Raw genomic sequence first — 22,888 nt, 5'->3', positions numbered from 1 at the left:
TCCTCATTGTTTCTACACCCAGGCTCACTTATAGTTTTACAAGTACAGACTGTAAATCCAGTAGGACTGCTATGTCTAATCCACTTGTACCCACTCAACACACAATAACACACCACCATCGCCTGTGTCACTGCTGTGCTAAGATTGACACACGACCCAAATAACTGTGGTAGACCTGACCACTGAAGGAAGGGTGAATGTGGGCTAAAAGTATGCAAAGCAACAAGTGGTTCATCTGTGGTACAAGCCCCTGGAGGCTGAACTAAAGCTTCACTGAGAGATGTGTCCTACTTCCTTGGTGGGGTGATGAACTTTGCCACACAAATTCATTGCAGTTAGCTAAAGAAGTACAAATCCAATCTGGAGTGACTGTTTCTCGTGACACAATACGCGGCATACACAGGAATGGCATGCATGGGTGTCATCCATGAAGGAAGCCTTTCCTGAAGCCCATGCACAAAAAAGCCCTCCTAGAATTTGCCAGGGCCCATTCTGAAAAAGACAAAGACTACTGGGACTCTATACTCTGGAGTGATGAGACCAAGATAAATGTTTTCGGAACTGATGACTTCCAAACTGTATGGTTTCACAAAGGTGAGGAGTGCAAAGAAAAATGCATGGTGCCTACAGTGAAACATGGTGGTGGCAGTGTCCTTATGTGGGGCTGCATGAGTGCTGCTGGTGTCGGGGAGCTGCATTTCATTGATGGTATCATGAATTCACAGATGTACTGCTCTATATTGAAAGAAAAGATGCTACCATCACTCCATGCGCTTGGTTTTCATGCACTTTTCCAACATGACAATGATCCAAAACACACATCTGAGGCCACTGTTGCATTTCTGAAAAAGAACAGAGTAAAAGTGATTCAGTGGCAAAGTATGTCTCCAGATCTGAACCCAATCGAACATCTATATTAAATATAAGATCTATTTCCGTTTTTTTATTTTGTTCTGTTAATCATAAAATCTTAACAAAATGTAAAGTGCCACTTTCCAACCACAACATTCTAAACACAGTAGTCATTATCCAGTCAGTAGGTCTTTCCCTGGCATATAATGAGCCAGGAGGTTCTGGACTGTAAGCAATTAACTTTCAGTTCCCAAAAAGCAAGATGTGAAATTAGATGCAGGGGGATGGTTATCATCACCTTAAGAACAGGAGTCAAAGAGGTATATAAATAAAAAAAAGGTCAAAACTATATGCCATTAAATAAAATATATCTCACAGTGCACATTTGAATTGCTCAGTCTGCCACTGAGAGTCTGAAGTCATGAACAGAGCTAAATGCATTTTAACACCTCATCATCTCCTCCTCCACTCACCAAACCCACAAAACACCACTGAATACTCACCAACACATGTTAGACAGTTCACTTACACAGAAACAACTGAACATATATATAATATAACAGTTATAGCAGTTTTGTATATGGAGAGATTTCCATGGCAACAAAGCAGGTTTACTTCAAATTGTTTCAAGTTATTTTTTAAATATTGACTTGATAATTTCCCTTTTAAAAACAAACAGCAGGATTGTGCCTAAATAATCTCTGTTTATTGACCTAAAGAGCATAATCTGCATCATGTGACAGTAAGAATCCATCCCAGCTTCTAGTGCGAAGGATTTTTTTTAATTCAAGCACAGCATATCAGTCCCCATCAACAGAGAGAACTTAGTTTTATATCAAAACTGATTACAGCAGGTGGTCCCTCAATAAAGTTGAGGTCTTTGTTTCAGGGCTGGGCAAACAGGGAGTTGAAGAAAATGATGAATGAGAATGATGAAATTAAAGTTGGTGAAAAACTTGGAGCAAAATGGCAGGTGGCCAGTGATGAGTTTCTCAGCATCAAAATTGAACTCCAGCAGGATATTTCAAACCAAACGTTTTGAGGTCACCTGGTGAGCTGATGATGTCTTCAGCTATGTGTTTCTGAACAGAAACATAGAGTGAAGCTCAGAACCCAAACATTCTAAAGCCAGTATTACAGAGCAGCAAAGCAAGAGGACGATCACTGATAAGTGGACACTGAACAAAGACATGAGGGACCATACAATAACTGTCCGGCACTGTTTTCACCATGATTCAGTGTTTATTACTGACCTAAACTACAGCATAGATACCCAACTACATGACTGCTCACAGCCTCCCAAACTTCATTCAGAGTCTACATCTCAGTTCTACCCGAGCCCCCAAAGTCCACAGTGTTGCATGCTATTTTTAAGCATTTATTTCATTATCACAGCTTTTCAGAGGTTTTATTGAGATACACATTATCCTTTGTTGAAAGTGCATTCTCCATCTCCCCTGAGAGACTCTTTGGCTGAGCTGCCCCTCTGAGCATAATCTGTGACACTTTTTTTACTGAAGGTTATGGCACTTGGAAGTGTTATATTGTCCTTTTTGTCAATGTAAAACCCACATCAATAATATTTTTTATACACAATTAATCTGAGCTGATCTGCAAATGTATTGTGGGCCAACACTAGCTCTGTTGTAGCAGTCACATTTAAAATTTGTCATGGCATTCTATCTGTGGTCCACATCTAACTACACTATACAGGCAACTGTGTGAGTGTTTTTCATCTGAAATCATGGGCATTTAATAAGGAGTTTGTCCCTCTATGCTGCAAGACACTACAGCATTAGTGAGTCTTAGCATGTCAACTCTTCCCAAATATGAAACTCCGTTACTCTAGAGAACATGGGTCCACCACTCCACAGCCCAGTCCTTGGGGTCTTCATAATAAACAAGTTGATGCTTGCCATGTTGACCTTAATTTCATTTGTGGCTCTTCCCATGTGTCATATCAGCAGTGCTTTTCTATGAACATTAAATAAGAGGTGTGTAAGTCAGTAATAGAGCAGCTGTGTGAGGAAGGGGTGCAGCTAAAAGTAGCTGAATTTACAAGTAAGATTTACAGGTTTAAATATGTTTTTATATAAAATTTTCAATATAAACTTTTTGAAGTCTGGTGCCATTATTAGCTAATGTTAGCAAGTGTATAAGTGCACAACTCCAGCCATGGAATGCAATGCAACTTGGTTATTTTTCAGTTTTCATAGTTTGTGACAGTTGGTCATAATTGTTGGTTGTAATTCTCATCCTGTCCACTAAGGGTCAGTATTACAGTGGGGGAGTTGTTTACTGGCTGAACCACGAGATAGAATGAGAGTTTTTGTGGAAGTGGTTACTCCTACATTTCAGATCTGATGTTTTAAAGCCCTTATTTGAAGAACACACAAAAATGTTTTAAGCACAATTTTGTTTTCATACATTTCAAACTGTACTAACAATCTACTGCGTGGGTGGACTACGCAGTAGTAAGGACAAACGAAAGTTCAAAAAATGAAATACTCTGGCTCAGATTTGGGCCACATTTTGGTCAAACATCATTGCTATGTGGGATTTTTTATGGTATTTTACTTTTAATCCAGTTTGAAATGTAAATGCTTAAAGTTGAAGTTTGAGTGTGTAACATTAATGTAGAAGAGGATGAATAACATTTTTAAATAGCATAACTTTGCAGGATAATATTAATAAATAAATACAATCTATTTGAACTTAGTCATCTTAATGCTTTGAGGCAAATAAGAACCATTCCGGTGACATCACGAGGCAGCCTCCATAGACTATGTCCATTTGTGTGACCTGGTGAACCCCTACTCACCTTGTGTGACATCTAGCCCCCTGCTTGTGGCCTCTTCTGCCACCTTGATCCCTTACAAACTTAGTCCCTTCATAAAAAGTGAAATGTGCTTTGCTGAATTTTGTTGAAGACTCAGTATTGAATTAGTAGTGCTTGAATTGGTTAACTGACCACCTTAAGAATCCAAACACACCTCTACTTAAATAGTTCATTCATTCATTCATTGTCTGTAACTGATAACGTAGTTCAGGGTCACGGTGGGTCCAGAGCCTACACAGAAACACTTGGTGCAAGGCAAGAACACACCTGGATGGTCACCACATCTCAGGTCACCACACACTCTCATATTAACAGTTATGGACACTTCCAAATATCCAGTCCACCTACCAACATATTTTGGACTGTTGGAGGAAACCCACCAAACGCCCCACAGACCAGAACAGAGCTCAAACCCACAACCCCAGGACCCTGAAACAGTCTGTAAAGCCAACATGCTTTCGTTAATCATTTTTACTAGTACGTTCCAATGGGTAAAGACACTTCAGGTCAAGTGATGGATTTTAAACCTTTAAAAGGTGTTTCACACTCCTACATCTCTTAAACATACATGGTCCTTTATGCGTTGTTTTTTTTTTTTTTTTTTTTATGGCATCGCTCAACAATCCCTTTGTAGCACCTTTATTTTTAAATGTTCCTGTCCTCAGTCACATAATGCCAGCCATCAGTAAGCAGTACACAGTGATCAATGGCACTGTGAGGCAGCATGAAGAGGGCAGCATGGGCAAAGAACAAGCTGCAATGCCTTGGTCAGTGATTGTCTGGCTTCACTGCAACAATGGCAAAAGTACTTAGGAACCTTAATGCACTTCGCTGCTAGTACTGATGTGCTACCAGATTACTAGAGTACTAATCATGTGACTGATGATGGTGTGACTAATCATGGTCTTGGCTCTGTAATGTAATGTACAATAAAAGCTGTTCCTATTTCAAGTATGAGATGTGATATTCTTCTTGTTGCTGACACTGCTGAAAATTGAAGTGTGACCATTTGCCAGAATTCTGTGCAAACTGATCAGCAACTTAACTCCTGAGGGGCATGAAACAAGCATGAGATCAGACTGAGGCATTTACCTCACTGCTCTTGCTTTGGCATCAAAACACAACAATTTTCCAAAGCATTAATAAAACAGGACCACCAACCCCCAAAATAATTTTGGACCTTTTCTGTTCATTCAACACAAAATCACAAGGTATACCCGACGCTAATGGCTTCTGAAGAAGTAAATTAGCTTGAGCCAGTTTGGAAGATTGTGGAGCTACACTCTACAGGAAAGTAAATCTACAAGATTGAGGGCTGTGACCACACCTTCTGCAAGTTTGACATCAGTGTGTCTGAGTTGTTTTTCTCCAAAGCTGCAGCTTTGCTGCCCTCTCTTGCCTCAGTATCACTTTGTCAAGCTAAAACTTTGAGTGGGTGCATTATTTGAAGGGGGCAGATTGGTGGTGCAGCAGGTAGTGTCACAGTCACGCAGCTCCAGGGACCTTGAGGTTGTGGGTTTGAGTCCCACTCCGGGTGACTGTCTGTGAGGAGTGTGGTGTGTTCATGTGGGTTTCCTCTGGGTGCTCCGTGTGGGTTTCCTCTGGGTGCTCCGGTTTCCTCCCACAGTCCCAAAACACGTTGGTGGATTGGCGACTCTAAAGTGTCCGTAGGTGTGAGTGAGTGTGTGTGTCACCCTGCAAAGGACCAGCGCCCAGGGTGTGTTCCCACCTTGCGCCCAATGATTCCGGGTAGGCGCCAGACCCACCATGACCCTGAACTGGATAAGCAGTTACAGACTATGAATGAATGAATGATTTGAAGGCCTGAGCCTGCAGAAGGGAAAGCAGTGCTAAACCAAGTAATCAACTTTGACGTGGGTATTAAAAGTAATGTTGATTATCTACATATGAATGCCATTTGTCTTGACTTATCCCGAGGCATCCAGATTATGGTCTAGTGGCAGTTTTTTTACTGATTCCCCTGTCCTTTACACCCTGTCTGTTCTTGAAAAATAAAGAGATTCATCTAGCCTATAGTTCTATGTTAATTTTTGTAGTATATTTCGCATGTTCCTTGCCAGACATTTGACCAATTAACATTTAATTAACACTTATGGGTGATCATAATTAGACATATAGCACATCCATAATGCTACTATTTCTAACACTTGTGCCAGGATATCAGTCAAGAAGGAGACCATTGAGAAATGCTTTAGGCAACAAACAAAACATCAAAGAGGCCAGTAATGTGCTTTGAAAGAAATTTGCATCATTTGTTAAGTAACTCTGGTCATTCATAAAAATATCCTTGCACTGACTGGTGAACTTTCAGTTTTTCATGGTTTTCTGTTTCCTAGTATAGAATCACAATTTACCTCATTCTGTTGAATGGTGCTGAAGAAATTTCACCAGCAAACCCACCGTGGGCCGGCTGCTGAGCTCTAGTTAAATTTACTGGTTTTGTCTTTCAGTTTCAAGTATGTGACAGAAAATCCCCCTTTTGCAGTTCATGTATATTTAACTTAATTAAGTTTAGCTCAGTACTTGTGGGCTGGCTTCCTGTTGGCCAGTGTATGTGTGAGTAACTTCCTCCCTCCAAGAGAACAGTGTAGCAACTACATTCTCAATGTGTATCTCAGTGAGCACAGACTGCCCAAAGACATAAAAAAAAATAATTAAAAAGGCATTGTCCATGAAACACCTCCTCCCTTTGGCTCTGTGCGCTGGTTTGCAGTGCAATGTAGGATGAATGTAACAGGATCTTCTGAGATGGAAAGAAAATGCAAAGGATGTGCAGAGAAACTGTGAGAAATAAAAGAAACTTGTTATTCAAGCAACAGTTGGGCCACAGTATGTGGTCACAGAATGCTTGCCACAGTAGGGCCTTCATCAACTCCCGTGGCTGATGACAGTGGTGGTGGTGGCAGATGCGGTTCTGACAGTGGCACTCTGTGAACAGAAACATGCTGTAGAACCTGTGGTATAAAAATCTAATAATGTCCTTACCACTAATGACATTTTGTAAGACATTGTGTACACGGACTGGATGAGAAAATAAGCCTAGGTTAGCTCTTATGTCTTCCATCCTGAATTAAATGGTCTTAAATGTGAGAACACTTTTTAAAACGACCAGTCATCAACAATAACAGTAAGTCAGTGGGCAGCATTCTAATTTCATTATTATACTATTATTGTATGTGGGGTGAGTAGTAGGATAGGCCAAGGCTAAGCTACTTTTTGGCCCTGGTAAAATGTATTAGTTTTTATGTGGGTGATTAGGGACAATATGAAAGAAAATCACACTTTTTTAAAATTATATAATTTTGTCTATTGCCTATGTTATGCCAATGCAGCTGCATGCCTCTTTACAAGAGAATCCAATAAATCTAGGCATATTTGTAAAGCCACCACTCACCAACATGGTTTTAAAGAGTTGCACAGTTAGTACAAACATTCAAAAGACAGAAAAGTTGTGCATTATTGAATGTGGTTGGCTGGGCTTGTCCAAAATGGGTTTACCCTCCATCTGACCAGAGAAGACTCAGACCACAAAATGATTTGCTGTATTTCAACATACGATTTGCCTGATGTATTTTAATTGAAAATGTCAAACTAATTTAATTGGCTGAGAAATCTCCATTGCATAAGAATATTTTAATATGATCACTTGCTTATTAACACCTGTAGGGGCTGTTTTTCTTGTGCTGTTTGAGTTGAATTGATATTTTATTCTATACACATGAATATTTGTATGTATTTTGTTCCTGATTTCTTAAAGTGCAAAGTGAAGACTGGGCTGCAGCTCTGTGAAAGAAGTGCAGTGTATACTATGGGCTCAGTGTGACAATATGTAGAGTAAGTAGAAAAATACAATACAGGTCATATTTACTCTGCAGGATATTAGAATTATATAAAATTGTCAGGATCAATACACCACTGCTTTCCCAACACTAAGTGCTGCAATGGCTTCACCAATGTTGCTTCTGCCTCATTAATGTGGAAGTTTGCAAACCTCAGTCTGCCGGAATCTGAGAGTCTTAAGTCACGAACAGAGCAAGTTACCTTTTAGCTGTGGTTCTCAAACTTTTTCTCTTTCCCCACCTCAGATGTAGGGGGATTTCTGCACCCCACCTGTACCATATTGCACCCCCAAAAAATGGTAATATAATACACATGCATGTTTACAATTTTCTAATTTATTGAAGTAATGTCAACTTCTGTATCTAAATCAGTAGCTTAACATTATAACACCAGATACAACATTAACATAAATGTTCAAATTTTCAAAAATACAGAAAATTGGCTTATTAATTAAACAGTGCTTCAGTTTCTCACTTTTCCATCTGTGCAAATATGAGCAAAGGCGGGTACAAGGGCATAGGACTGAGTTTGATTTTGGTGGTTTGATTTTACTGAGTCCAAGCCCACCATATATCCAAAATATATGCCAGGTAAGGCAGTAAAGTAAGATAAGGCCCTTTACTGCACAAGATGAGGCAGTAAAATACTGCATTTATAATCATGTGAAACAGCATTTGATTAACAGTAACTTTAGAGAGTGAGGCTGTGTCCCAAATGGCATGATATGGAACTTTACCTACTACACTACAGAAACACTGATAAGGGTGGTATATAAATATATTCACACTACCCAATGCAAGAGACTAACGTTAACTTGATGCATGTATAGAGTGCTTTCTCACAACCTGAACACAGCTCATATTAACATTAACTAAATCTCAGATCCTCCTGTGTTTCGCTAACAGTTATATACAAGCCGCTTTTATAACTGTAATTAGCCATCATTGTTACAGTGGCGCAGCAGGTAGAGTCGCAGTCACACAGCTCCAGGGACCTGGAGCTTGTGGGTTCGAGTCCTGCTCCGGGTGACTGTCTGTGAGGAGTTTGGTGTGTTTCCTCCGGGTGCTCCGGTTTCCTCCCACAGTCCAAAAACACATGTTGGTAGGTGGATTGGTGACTCAAAAGTATCCATAGCTGTGAGTGAATGTGTGAGTGTGTGTTGCCCTGTGAAGGACTGGTGCCACCTCCAGGGTGTATTCCCGCCTTGCGCCTAGTGATTCCAGGTAGGCTCTGGACCCACCGCGACCCTGAATTGGATAAGGGTTACAGATAAAGAATGAATGTTATCTGTTGTGCTCTAGTTACTGACCTCAAGCCCAGAGCTGGTACAAAAAAAAACAGTTATCTCTTCCTGATGGTGACTAGGAGGCCAGTGAAGCTGATGATCGGAGCAGCTTTATATTTGAATAGGTGCCTTAATGAAGGCTGAAGGAAGACCCACCCTGTGACTGACTCGCAGCCAAAACACATTAATCTCTGTGAGACATTTAAAATAAAGATTTGCAAATAAAAGCATATAACCTATCTAATGTTCTTTTAGACCGCGACCCTGAAATGGAGAAGCGGAGAAGAAAATGATGATGATGATGATGATGATGAATGTTCTTTTAGTATGTTTAAGGGCTATTAATGAATCCATTGTGAGTGGGTGGGTGCATTAATAAAGGCATTAATAAAGACAAGCTCATTAATAAAGAAATGCTTGTTTCTTTAGATTTGGGTACGCTACTCTCACCTATGTTGAGAAATTTCCATTCACACAGAAACTCACTGGTTTAGGTTCAGAGACCCAGCTCACAACATTAATATAAAAGTATTTATGTTATTTGACCTATTTAGTATTTGTAAGAACTGTAATTTGAAGGAAACACTCTGTGTTCACAATATAGGAGTTTACAGATTTTTATACTGTAAAGATCTCTCTCTCTCTCTCTCTCTCTCTCTCTCTCTCAGGAAGTGATCATAGTTGAGCACAGAGCAATGTTGAGTCAGTCAGTTGTTACTGGGACATTATGGACCTCAGTGCTCTCTCTCTAACTCTCTGTGAGTAAATGTTCTTGCCATTACTTCATTAAACACGTGCCAATAAGGCGATCAGTGTTATGTACTTAACAGCCAGTTGTTCTAACATTGTGGCTGACCAGTGTATGTGCTTGTCTTGCCGTTTTTATTGCTGCTGATGAAGCTGATGCGTAGCGTTGTAGAGGAAGTGTTGTTTCATTTAAAAATGCTTTGGGCTGGTGCAGCAGAACACCACAATGAGATGCTTCAGGTTCAGACCCGCAGATAAAGCTCATCACACTATATACATTTCTAACAGTCTGTGAATGTAATGCAGTTATTAGTGATTTTGTTACAATTGTTTCACTCATTTAATCTCATGAAGTGAATATAATTTGGATGAAATGTGATTCTGAAGAAAGGGATGATCTCAGATTTAACGCCATGTTCTCTGTTTCTCTTCCCTGTTTTAGTGTTTGGTTCCCTTATCCAAACAGAGCACGCTCAAGGTGATTCACATTTACATTTGTTGAATTCTGAGCTGATAATTGTGTTCATAGAGTAGGATGAAGTGTTTGAGTTTAGTGACGGATGTGTGTTTTGTGTGTGTGTTTTTTACAGAGCAGTATTATGCAGTTCTGGGTGTGGAGCCAAACTGGACAGAATTATTCAGCGGACAGAGAGTCACACTCAGATGTGTCTGTCCAGGATGGAGAGTAACTGACTGGAAGTACCGTTGGTACAGTGATCACACTCAACCCTACGAATCTAATGAAAACTATTACATAATTAATGACATTAAAACACACCACATTCAGAAATACCAGTGTAACTGTGTTGGGAAATACTCTCCCCTACCCTCTGCTTGGAGTAATGAAGTGACTCTCACAGTGATCGGTACATGTCTGATCTTGTTACATGTAGTAATTCTTCCAATAACATTTTAATGAATAGATCTGAGATTAAAGGTGAGTTTAAGTGGTTTAAAATAACATTTGTGTGATGTCATTGTACAGAGAGACCAAAAGCTTCACTGACTCTGGATCCTGGTGGACAGATGTTTATTGAAGAGACAGTAACTCTCAGATGTGATGTACAAAAACACACGGACACTGAGTGGAGTTACAGCTGGTTTAAAAATGGTCACCTAGTTTATACTTTAAGTAAAAGCAGGGGATTTTCATTCAGTGTAAAAGTGCCTTTCAGTGGTAAATACACCTGCAGAGGACAGAGGAGGAGTGACTCTCAGAAATCAGAGATCAGTGATGCTGTTACACTGACTGTATCAGGTGGGTGTTAATCTGTTATTATTCATTAACACCATCATCATATCACTACATTTAACTCACAGGAACATACTTTGTTCTTTGTCTCTTCCTAAAGCTTTACGCACTGCTATATTGACTCTGGGGTGGGGGTGGGAGTAATTAATTATTTTACATTCATTATTCATAATGAATATTTTACATACATTTCTTATTTTATAACATTTTACATAAAAATGCAATAAAAGTTTAGATAATGATGTGCACAGTAGGTAAACAATCTTTAAAAAAATGAATACAATTGCCATATTTTACAATAAAAGCTGTAAAAAAAAGCTGTAATTTTACAATAAAAATGAACAGCATTTCATTCAAACACTAGATTCTGTCACAACTCACTGACTTTAGGATGTTTCAGACACCGCCAGCAGTAGTTGCTTGATTGTATTTTTCTGTGCTGCTGATTGGCTGAAGGACAGTGAATGAGAATCTGAATCTGAGGAAGAGTTGAGAACCCTCAGATCACTGAGTCAAGAGGCATAGTGTAGTCTAAGTCCACACACAAATACAAGTGCTGCTAGCTGAGTGAAGTTATGGCTGAAGTAAAATATTTCCTGAAAAATGAGTAGAAGTGCAAAAATAGCAGATCAAAAAAGTATGTAAGAACTGAGAAGCATTTAGCGCCACACTCCCTGTCCAATGGGCAGTCTGTCACTCTGAAGTGTGAGATTAAGATTCATAATGGATGGACATATCAGTGGGAGAAGGATAAAAGGGGTCGGTGGACTGCAGTGTCTCAATCTGAGTATTACACTGTAAACAGAAACACTCTCACCATCAGAGAAGGTGCTATGATTAACGGGGATCAGTTCAGGTGCAGAGAACAGAGACGTGACAGACATCATATTACAGTGACACTGTTACACTCTCTGTGAAGGGTGAGATCACTGTTATTTCATGTTTGGTAAAATAATAGTTATTACACAATCTAAGACATAATTGCAGAGGGATGTAAGAAATCCTTTGTAAAGCTCTTATTAAGTTTCATCAAGACAAGTCAAATCTTCCAAAATGGCTTTAAAATACAATCCTATTTATACAGTATGTATTTACAGTAACACTAAATTATAACTAACATACAATAATAAACAACATGACTAAGACAAACAATAAATAAAACCCAGTATATAACCCAGTAAAAAAAAATACAGAATGACTTTAATGGATGTTTTGATCTGAAATTAAATAAACAATTGTGCGGCCTTTAACATTTGTACAGTCCTAAATAACGGAAACCTCTGTTTAACCACCACTGTGCCAGATGTGTTAACATTATAACAGCTGTTTAATGCTCAGGTAAAAGAACAGTGTGTGAACTCTTAATGATCTCTTTCGTTCCTACAACAGAAAAACCTAAACCTGAACTCACATCAAGCCGTAAAGGACCTGCAGTGAGAGGACAGTCAGTGGTTCTGTTCTGTGAGCTGGGTCAGTCTGCTGGATGGACGTTTTACTGGTCCAAACACACACACAACCCTGAGAATGAGATCAGCACTGAAACACACTCCTACACCATCAGCTCAGTCAGTGACTCTGATGGAGGACAGTACTGGTGCAGAGCTGGGAGAGGAAACCCACTCTACTTCACCCACTACAGTGATGCACTCTGGGTAAACGTTACTGGTGAGTGACACTGTTTACAGTCTGTAATTAGTGTTGGACATGACACGTTTTAATTGTTGTGTTATTTTCTGCATAAACACTGTTGTATGGTAAATATTTTGAATAACTGAACTGTTCTAAAGAAGAGTGTTTGACTTTCTGCCCTTTAGTCCAGTCATAACTGGTATACAATCAATTTGGCTTTAACAAGATAATAATAATAATCATAACAAATCTGAACGATCATTTCTGTGTTGAAGGTGTGTCTCCTCCAGTCTCTCTGATGGTCAGTCCCAACAGAACTCAACACTTTAGTACTGACTCTCTCTCACTGAGCTGTGAGGGACAGAGGGACTCTACTGGATGGAGAGTGAGACGATACACACACAGTGAGAAGGTGTCGGATTGTTCATCAGTTACAGGATCTACCTGCAACATCAGCTCCCTCTCCTCATCCCACACTGGAGTGTACTGGTGTGAGTCTGAATCTGGAGAGAGCAGTAATCCTCTCAACATCACAGTGCACTGTGAGTCTACATCAGTGGTGCTGCATAGTTCTGTCAACAACTGAATCACATTTACTGCATTTAGTGACTGTCTGTGAGGAGTTGGTGTGTTCTCCTTGTGTCCGCGTGGGTTTCCTCCCACGGTCCAAAAACACACGTTGGTAGGTGGATTGATGACTCAAAAGTGTCCATAAGTGTGAGTGAATGTGTGAATGTCTGTTGCCCTGTGAAGGACTGGCGCCCCCTCCAGGGTGTATTCTCACCTTGCGCCGAGGGCAATGTCCCAGAATATGTTCAGCACTATGAATGCCTTGAAAAGTTCTGAATAAATGTAAATATCATTCATCATCATTATATTCTTCATTCATATTTCCTCTGTCCCAGATGGTCTTGTAATTCTGGAGAGTCCTGTTCATCCTGTGACTGAGGGAGAGTCTCTGACTCTACGCTGTTTATATCGTTACACAAAGCCCTCAGTCCTCACAGCTGATTTCTATAAAGATGGATCACTCCTCCAGACCCAGACTACAGCAGAGATGACCATCCACAATGTCTCACAGTCAGATGAAGGTCTCTACCACTGTAAGCACTCACAGAAAGGAGAGTCACCAAAGAGCTGGGTCTCAGTCAGAGGTGAGAATGTGATGATGTTATTAGTGTTTGTTGTTAAATATCCAGTAAAAGGGTATGAAAAGTATTTCAGTGAAATGAACAGTTGTATGTTTCAGTACGACCAGCTGCTGAATCTGCTCCTGACCTGGTTGTAGCGGCTGTGGGAGGGAGTTTCTGTCTGTTGTTCATCATTTTTCTGATCCTGCTGTGGCGCTACAAAACTAACAAAGGTCTGAAAACTCATGCATCTAACTTTTATTTAATATCATTAAAACAGCTGTATGTTGATGAGTTTACAGGTAGGAGTGTCAGATGTTTAAAACATGTAAACTATGATTAATTACAGCTCTTAGTTTCCTCCTCATTTATAAATCAGCTGAAAGTCCTCCTTCTGGAATGAACATTGATTTTTGCTATATGCTTTGAGGAAAATATTAAATCCAGGTATATTACAAATAGAGGAGGGTCCATTTGTATTTTGCAGCCATATGTGATGGAAATGTAACTGTATTTATAATTATGAAAAGAATAAAAAAGGGAAGCCCTCTGCATCTTCTCTAATAAGTCTGTTTAACAGTTGTTCATCACAATATTCCATTTTCAAAATTTCCTGCCCAGATTTCAACCCTTTTATATGTTCATATTTTGCCTTATATTTTTTTAGGAAATGCACATGTTTATGACTCAGTTGAACGCGCAGATCAAAGTAACAAAGGTATATTTATATATATATATTATAATATATTTGATCACTTACAAAGCTCAGTCAAAGGCTAAATGATTCTGTAAAGCTAGAATCATTGAGACTAACACTGTTCTGAATCAGATGTGGCTGAAGAGACCACTGATGTCACTTTCTCACAAGTCATAAAAAACAAGACGTTCAAGCACAAATGTACATCTTGATTGGATTTTTCTAACATGTAGATTTGAATATTTCATGTAGGATTAAATAAACCAAATCAGCAAAATACATCTTTCTCTTTCTTCCCTCATATCAGGCAAAGATTTTCCAGCACAGGCCTCACAGACTGAAGCCATTTACTCCAACTTTCAGCTGGGCCATGACTCAGGTACTGTGTCTTTATCCAGTCACTGGATCCTGTGTTCACCATCACTCTGTAACAGAGCAGATATCACAGGCTGAAGAGAGGTACAGATCTAAAATGTTAAATCCAGAGCTAAAGGCAGTGGTTGTACACTTTAGAGTTGAAGGATCTTCTCTAATGAAACACAGGTTAAATGTGGGAATGAGGTGTGTATTATGGGATGTTTGTTAGTGAAACTTAGTAAAAATCAGTGCAGTTGTTAAGACTGTGTTTGCTTTGTTGTGTTCTTTATTCTGCAGATGCTGTCTCTGGATCCATGGATGTGACTTATGCACAGATTGAACTGAAACCGAGGAAGAAACCAAAGTACAAACAAGGTACAGCAAAATGAGAAAAATGTGACCTCGAGCCACATCAGTCAGTGTTTATATTCAGATCCTCTTTTTCACTGTTTTGTAATGAGCTGTAGATATCTCAGGAAGCTAATTCTGTGTTTATTTTAGATGAGACTAGTGTGAATGCTGACACTGTGTACTCAGAACTGAAGCAGAACACAGACAACGGTGGGTTTTATTTTAAATATTAAAACACTGAAATATTCATATATCTCTTCATTTGGCTTAAGCCCTTTTACAGCACAGCGTTAGTTTTACAGTGAACCTAATGAGTAACTGGAAAACTGTGTCTTTTATTGGATTCTCTGTGGCACAGTGTAAGGTGTAGAAAGAAGTTGATCAGGAGAAGACCACACTGGGGGTAAATCAGGGAGGACTCCATGCTCCCTTTTATTTACAGACTATTTAAAACTATGAGAATTTGACTGAACTCTAAGGCTATGTTCACACAGCAGCTAAAAGTGGCCCAAATATGAATTGTTTCATCATATGTGACATAGATGTTTATTTTGTGTGGCTGTGTGAACAGCATACATTGCAATGAATCTGACTTTTTATATTCAGATTTAGGCCACTTTCATATGTGGTATTCAGATCTGATTCATATCCGATCTGTGCCAATGTGACTCTGTCTGAACTGCCAGATCGGATTTCATGTGATATTTAGTCACTCTGGCCACTGAGAATGATATCCGGACGACGGTCCAAAGCATTTTTCATTTAAATTTGAGGTGTTTAGGACGTGGAAATGGCCAAGTAAAAGCATTTTCGTATTGTAAAAAATATCGGCAAACAAAAAACATGTGAAACTCCATAATCCAGGTTTCTGTCTCTCATTTATGAGAAAATAAAACTGTATAAAGTGTTCTTTATAAAACATACAGGATACAGAAGTTTTTTTTTCAGTAGTTCTATGTCAGTTTTATATTGTTATTTTTGGTATGAAGCTGTATAAATGTGGATCGTGTAGATATTAAACTCATTACCAGCACTCATCTGCTTTTCTTTGGAGACTTTGTGTTTGTGAGAGACCTGGGAAATGAATACTCTGTTTTTAACATAAAGCTCATATGGAATAAAGAAAAGGGAGGTTTTCTGATACAGCGCTGGACAGTCCGGTCCCATTCCTTCATTTCAAGAACGAAAGTGCTTTGTATGAAACAGATGGACATTTCCTTCTGGTCAGCACCTGAAACATCTTCCTTTGTGCATGCAGATCAGTTCAGGAGCGTGATCTGTTCAGACTGATGCCAGATATAGGTCACATTAGACAGTGTGAACAGCAGAACAAAAAAATCTGATTTGGTCACAAAATCAGATTTGGGCCACTTTTACCTGCTGTGTGAACATAGCCTAAATGGTTCTATGTTAGAAATGTTATGCTCTGCTTGAGTGCAGTAGCAGTTGTTTTAAACATGAATTGTGCAATAGGATGTTCTACTACTCCATCTAGTGTTGATTACAGTTAAACAGTTCACAGATCTTATGTCAGTATTTAAGGTTCATAATGGGTCATCCTCAGAAGCCACAGTGTAATTTAGTGGTAATAATTCCACAGAGAATTGAGACAAAACATAAATTAGTGAAAAAGCAGTTTGGCCCTCATCTTCATGTGTCAAGCCTTTAAAGATAATTTGGGACTGTGCTCGTTCAAATTCTTCACTATTTGAATGTGAACATTTTGTCATGTACAGTCCACAATACACAAATCAGACACAAAGACAAAGTGTGGTGGGCCACTGTCACATTCTGGCACATCACATGACAATGTCTGTGTTTGTGCCCTGTGTGAGTACTTTTGTCTTCAGTACAGGGGGAAATGTCCAGCTCTCTACTGAGGTGTAAATTTCTCCACAGCGGCCTGTGCTCAGTCTGTCTTCACTAGAAAACAATAACAGTTACAGTTTTCTATTGTTTTTCTCCGGTAACGGTTCTGGACATGGTGATTCAACTTTAGTAATGAACTGAAAACACAAAGACAGTCTGCAGGTAGAAGTTCTGGTCAACACTGTGTGGACAAAAGTTTGTAGACACCAACCTATCCAATGTTTCTTCTGAAGTCAAATGAATCAGTGAGAAGTCTTTCCTTTGCTAGAGCAACATCCTCTGCTTTTCTGGGAAGTCTTCACACAGGATAATGTAAGATAGCTGTAAATATTTGACCTCTTTACGCCACATGAACAGCAGTGAGGTCAAATACTGATGATAGATTAGTTCTGAATCAGAAACACCACACTCATCATTCCTTCACTCAAGAAAATTCAGTTCCACTGCTCTGTGGCCCAAAACTGGAGGGCTTTATGCTGCTCCAACCCATTGGCACTGGTCATGCTGACATTAGGTTCATATGCAGCTGCTCCACATAATCCCATTATATTAATAATGCTCTTTAATGGAGATAGTTCTCTGCATACACCAAGATTCAGCAAGGTTCACTCATTAGAAGAGGTGTATTAGAACATTTAGACAGTTTGATGAAGTGACATTTATGTTGATTTGATCATCATTAGATCACTGTATGTGTGAATTAAATTAGGTTCAGCTCTTGTTGATATTTTCTGTGATGTAAGCCGTAATTTAAATGTTATTAGCCAAACAAGCACTCAGTGATGATCCTTTTTCCCAAAGGTCCATGAAGAGTGAGCAGAACTGCACTGACCCCATCCACAAGCCCGAGTCTGGATAGAGAGGCTTTACAAGAAACAATCTTTTCAAAAACATTTAAAGCCAGTAAAAATCATGAAACTTTGTGGATGTTTGAAAAGTCTACATCTTTGAGAAATATACTATAAATTGATGAGTAAAATAAGAATATATTATTAATGAAGCTTTTCATCATTCATTCATTATCTGTAACCACTTATCCAATTCAGGGTTGTGGTGGGTCCAGAGCCTACCTGGAATCATTGGGTGCAAGGCAGGAATACATCCTGGAGGGGGCGCCAGTCCTTCACAGGGCAACACAGACACACACATATTCACTCACACACTCACACTTTTGAGTTACCAATCCACCTGCAACATGTGTTTTTGGACTGTGGGAGGAAACCGGAGCACCCGGAGGAAACCCAAGCGGACACGGGGAGAACACACCAACTCCTCACAGACAGTCACCCGGAGCAGGAATCGAACCCACAACCTCCAGGTCCCTGGAGCTGTGTGACTGCGACACTACCTGCTGCACCACCGTTATAATTCATAAATCCAACAGATATCAATTAAATGTTTACCATACTATGTGCTTATAACATTAAGTGATATTACTGTATTGGTTTTGAGTAAATGGCATCCAAAATCCTTATAACTGTCCATTGTGTTTAACAATTGGTCAGGTTTGCTGCTTTATAAAAAGGAATTTCTAATAAGTAGTCCATACAACTAACCGATATCAATTGTATTTGAAATACTTTGAAATATGAAGTGATATTGCTTGTTACAGTTTTGGAGTAAATGGCTTCCAAAATCCCAAAGTTTGTAAACAGTTTATAATGATGAGTCATGTTTGCTGCTTTTTAAAATAATAATTTCTAATACGTATTCCATATAACCATCAGATATCAGTTCAGTGTTTACCATACTATGTACCTATGAAGTACAAAGTGATATTAATGTATAAGTCTTAAGTAAATGACAATAAAAAAAAAACATATTTGCCCATTGTCAATTTTGCTGCTTTATAAAATTGTCTTGTCTAATAAGTAGTCCATATAACCATTTTTTATAATTTTATTGTTTACCATACTATGTACTTATGAAATATGATGTGATATTACTGTATAGTATATCTCACCTTTTTAAAATGGTTTTTAATAATTGGTCAATTTCCATGCTTCATAAAATTGTCATATCTAATAAGTAGTCCATATAAACATCAGATCTCAGTTCAATGTTTATTGCACGTTATTCTTATGAAATATACATTCATTTTAAGACAAAACACAGTGTGTAAGTTTACATTTTATTTAGTAGAATGATCCACCACCCAAATCAAGCCTCTTCTGTGGGGGTCCTGACCACTGAAGCACAGAGTAAAATGATAATAAAGCAGAGAAACAGGTGGATGACAGTCTGTAATTGCAGATCTACAAAGTGCTTCAGTTTGGTCTGTGGAGCTGATAAAATGGGCAGTGAGAAACAAGGTAGGTGTTCCTATGTATGTTCTCTTGGTCTACATTGTCTTTGCAAAAAAATATGCTGATAAACCAATGTAACACACTTTTTGTTTCTGTGTTATAACTGTTATACTTTAACTGCTCACATTATAAAATGAAAAAACACCAACATTCCTCATGAACTCATGATTTTGTGACAATGACCTACACTAATTTTGTATTTATTGAGATACAACATGAAACTGACTTGTGCTTGTGTTTTATCTTAGAAACAATCAACAATTCGCTACAAATTGTTATGAAACATGATCAATGATGCATATAATACCTCAAAAATGAGTAGATTTTCTTGATTTGCAACTGTACTATATATCACTTTCTCAGAGAAGGCCAGTTCTTTCTTCAATAGTGTACACTTGTATCCTTGCTGTCCCAGAGGCAAAGAAAACATGACAGCATTTTAAAAAAGCAGTCACTTTCCATCAATAAAGAAGAGTATGTATTGTAAATTTACAAAGATAACCAAAAACCGTTCAGAAGTGTGTGGTTTTCCGAAATTTACGACTGCACTGAAAATCACTTTCATGAATCAGTCCCCAAGTATAGTCTCACATCATGTCGCTATATTGTCCTTTGTAACAGTGTTCAAAGTTCATGTCCTGGGGAAAGTGAACTTAAAAGTAAACTTGTATTTGGTGTTAGACTTGATTTTTCCTTCATATCAAACACTTCTTTTAAGCAGAAACAATAAGAATGTAGAGTGTAATCTTGATGGATGTGTTTTGTGCTTTTGCAGCTTGTTTTAATTTGCAGTGAGTTTGGGCTTCCTTAGCCACCGTACCCTTTGTCACACTGATCAATGTACAGTTTCTGACCACAGGACTGCTATTGCCCAGATATCTGGGTGGTGGATCATTTTCAGCTCAGAGGTGACACTCGCATGGTATTGTAAATGGTGCTATTATGAGTGTTTCAGACACATCAGTGTTGCAAACAGTGTCATTGCTAGGTTGAGAACAGGCCAACAAACAAATGCAAAATAAAATGCAGCCTTATACAAGTGCCTACACTGTTGAATAGATAGATAAACATGTCTCCTGAGGTAATGAATTCATACATTTCGTAAAGGTGCCACAAAGTATTATAGAGTTAGAGTTATAGATATATATTATATAAGAGTTAAAAGTTCTGGGTTCCTATCATGCTCTTGGTGATTGTCTGTGAGGTGTTTGGTGTGTTCTCCTCATGTCCATGTGGGTTTCCTTCAGGTGCTCCGGTTTCCGGTGATTCTGGGTAGGCTCCGGACCCTGAACTGGATAAGGGCTTTAATGAAAGTGAATGAATGAATGAATGAATGAATGAACCAACTGTGCATAGTTTTCATCCTTAATTGCCTAGGAAGCCGTGAACCCCAACAGGCAAACCAAAGTATGCCTTATAGGCCTCACACATCTTAGCCGATGCTTTCACAGAGTACTTTTTCGCTCGTCCTTATAAATTGGATCCTGTAAACAAAAAATAAATGTTTAACAATAAAGCATGAAAACAAAATAATTTCATTCATTCATTATCTGTAACCCTTATCCAGTTCAGGGTCGTTGTGGTTCCAGAGCCTACTTGGAATCATTGGGCTCAAGGCAGGAATACACCCTGGAGGGGGTGCCAGTCCTTCACAGGGCAACACATACACACAAACACACACCTACGGATACTTTTGAGTCACAATTCCACCTACCAACATGTGTTTTTGGACTGTGGGAGGAAACCGGAGCACCCGGAGGAAACCCACACGGACACGGGGAGAACGCCAACAAAATAATTTAATTCTCATAAATGTATTAAGTTAATGTTTTGCTTGTGGATTATATTCTTATATTATATTTTTTAGCAAAATATCACTCCATAATAGGGAGTTAATTTACTGTGTTGATGTATGTAATTGTAAACCTCCAAATATGTTTATAGCAGGTAAATGTGCCAAAGAGTTAAACAAAATAAAACATTTTGAGCTGCATTCATGTATGAAAGGTCTTATACAAATAAATATATTACAGGCAACTGTATTTAATTTGTTAGTAGTATAATTTGTGTATCATATAAAATGTAGAAGTTAAGAAAAGAAGCATAATGGTTTCTTGTACCAACATTTAATGGTTATTTTAACCAACGTTCATAGATATGTAGATATCGATTACAATTATAGACTGAAGGAAAAATGCAATAAGGACAAAACACATCCATTAAAACAACAAAACCTGGGCTTCATTTCACAAAAGCGATGCAAGTTCAGAAACGCAGCAAATCCAGTCACAACACAATGGAAGTTTTCTGGAGAACCCTGTAAGATGCTGCACCCCAGAGACATGATGTGTATACACAGAACAACAAAGTCTTGCCAGAATCTGACTCCATTTGTGTGCAAAGTTTACAGCAGATTACACTCATGTTCCTATTCTGTTCTCTTCACATCAAACACAGAACAGCACCTGAATCAATGCTTATACTGCATTTAATAAACTTGTGTTTGGTGTTTGATATGAAGGAAAAATCAAGTCTAACACTTCTTTTAAGCAGAAACAATAAGAATGTAGAGTGTAATCTTGATGGATGTGTTTTGTGCTTTTGCAGCTTGTCTTAATTTGCAGTGAGTTTGGGCTTCCTTAGCCACCGTACCCTTTGTCACATTGATCATTGTTCAGTTTCTGACCACAGGACTGCTATTGCCCAGATATCTGAGTGGTGGATCATTCTTAGCTCAGAGGTGACACTCGCATGGTTTGTAAATGGTGTTATTATGAGTGTTTCAGACACATCAGTGTTGCAAACAGAGTCATTGCTAGGTTGAGAACGGGCCAACAAAGTGCAACATAAAGTGCGGCCTTATACAAGGGCCTACACTGTTGAATGGATAGATAATCATGTCCCCTGAGGTAATGAACTCATACATTTCGTAAAGGTACCACAAAGTATTCTTTGAGTAATGCCACAGGTGCACCACTTGAGTTAAAAGTTCTGTCCAGTCAAAGGCCTGGGTTTCCTAAGTTCATTTTTTATGACCCTGAACCTGAGTGTGTTAAACCTGTAAAGGTAAATTGGGCTAATTGATTGGATCGATTTGATTATTATTATTTTTTTTAATAACTGTTGTATTTGAAGGTTTTATTCTTGCAGCGGGTAAATCCAAATGATTTAGTAACACAAATATTCAGTCTGATTTGTTATTAGTTAAAGAAATTACATGATGTACATGGCAAGTGGAAGTAATGTAGCGAGCGTAGAGTAGAGCAGAGTGTGGCTCCTGTACAGTTGTGAGACTGTTTTCAAGTGAAAATGACATCAATCCTATATCCAACACCCACACAAAAACAATGTAGATTTTCATTTGTGTTCTAATAAATATCTGAAGGTTTTGGCAAAAAGGTGGCATTAAAAAGGAAAATGATATTCCATAATTATGGAGAATGTATTAATTTAATCTCTTTGTTCAACTGGGTCCAAAGAATTGAGAAGAGGAACAGGGGTAGACTGAGGATAAAAGTTTTGAAATGAGAACAATAAAGAAAATGAATAAAGAACAGAAAAAGACTGAAGACCAAAGAATACATAAAAGTAGCAAAGAGAGTTTAAAAAGTAGTTGAGAGAAGAAAATTAAGATATATTACTGTAGGAGTAAAGGAGCAAGAAGTCAAGGATTGGAAATACAGGACACGAGAGAGAAGAAAAACAAATGGAGG

The 22,888-nt window shown here is 38.6% G+C and overlaps 1 protein-coding gene across 1 annotated transcript in view; it reads left to right on the top strand.

Annotated features, from left to right (window-relative positions):
- LOC136707268 (basement membrane-specific heparan sulfate proteoglycan core protein-like) overlaps window positions 1–22,888 on the top strand; it is a 160,456-nt gene that overhangs the window by 91,538 nt on the left and 46,030 nt on the right. Inside the window, exons 8-9 of the mRNA XM_066681247.1 lie at window positions 10,570–10,842; window positions 12,226–12,501. Coding sequence (XP_066537344.1) covers window positions 10,570–10,842; window positions 12,226–12,501 — 549 coding nt within the window. The remainder of the gene's footprint in view (window positions 1–10,569; window positions 10,843–12,225; window positions 12,502–22,888) is intronic.

This window comes from Hoplias malabaricus, chromosome 9 (assembly GCF_029633855.1).
Source record: "Hoplias malabaricus isolate fHopMal1 chromosome 9, fHopMal1.hap1, whole genome shotgun sequence".
In the NCBI taxonomy this organism is placed as follows: domain Eukaryota; kingdom Metazoa; phylum Chordata; class Actinopteri; order Characiformes; family Erythrinidae; genus Hoplias; species Hoplias malabaricus.
This window is presented reverse-complemented; position numbering and strand designations above follow the sequence as displayed.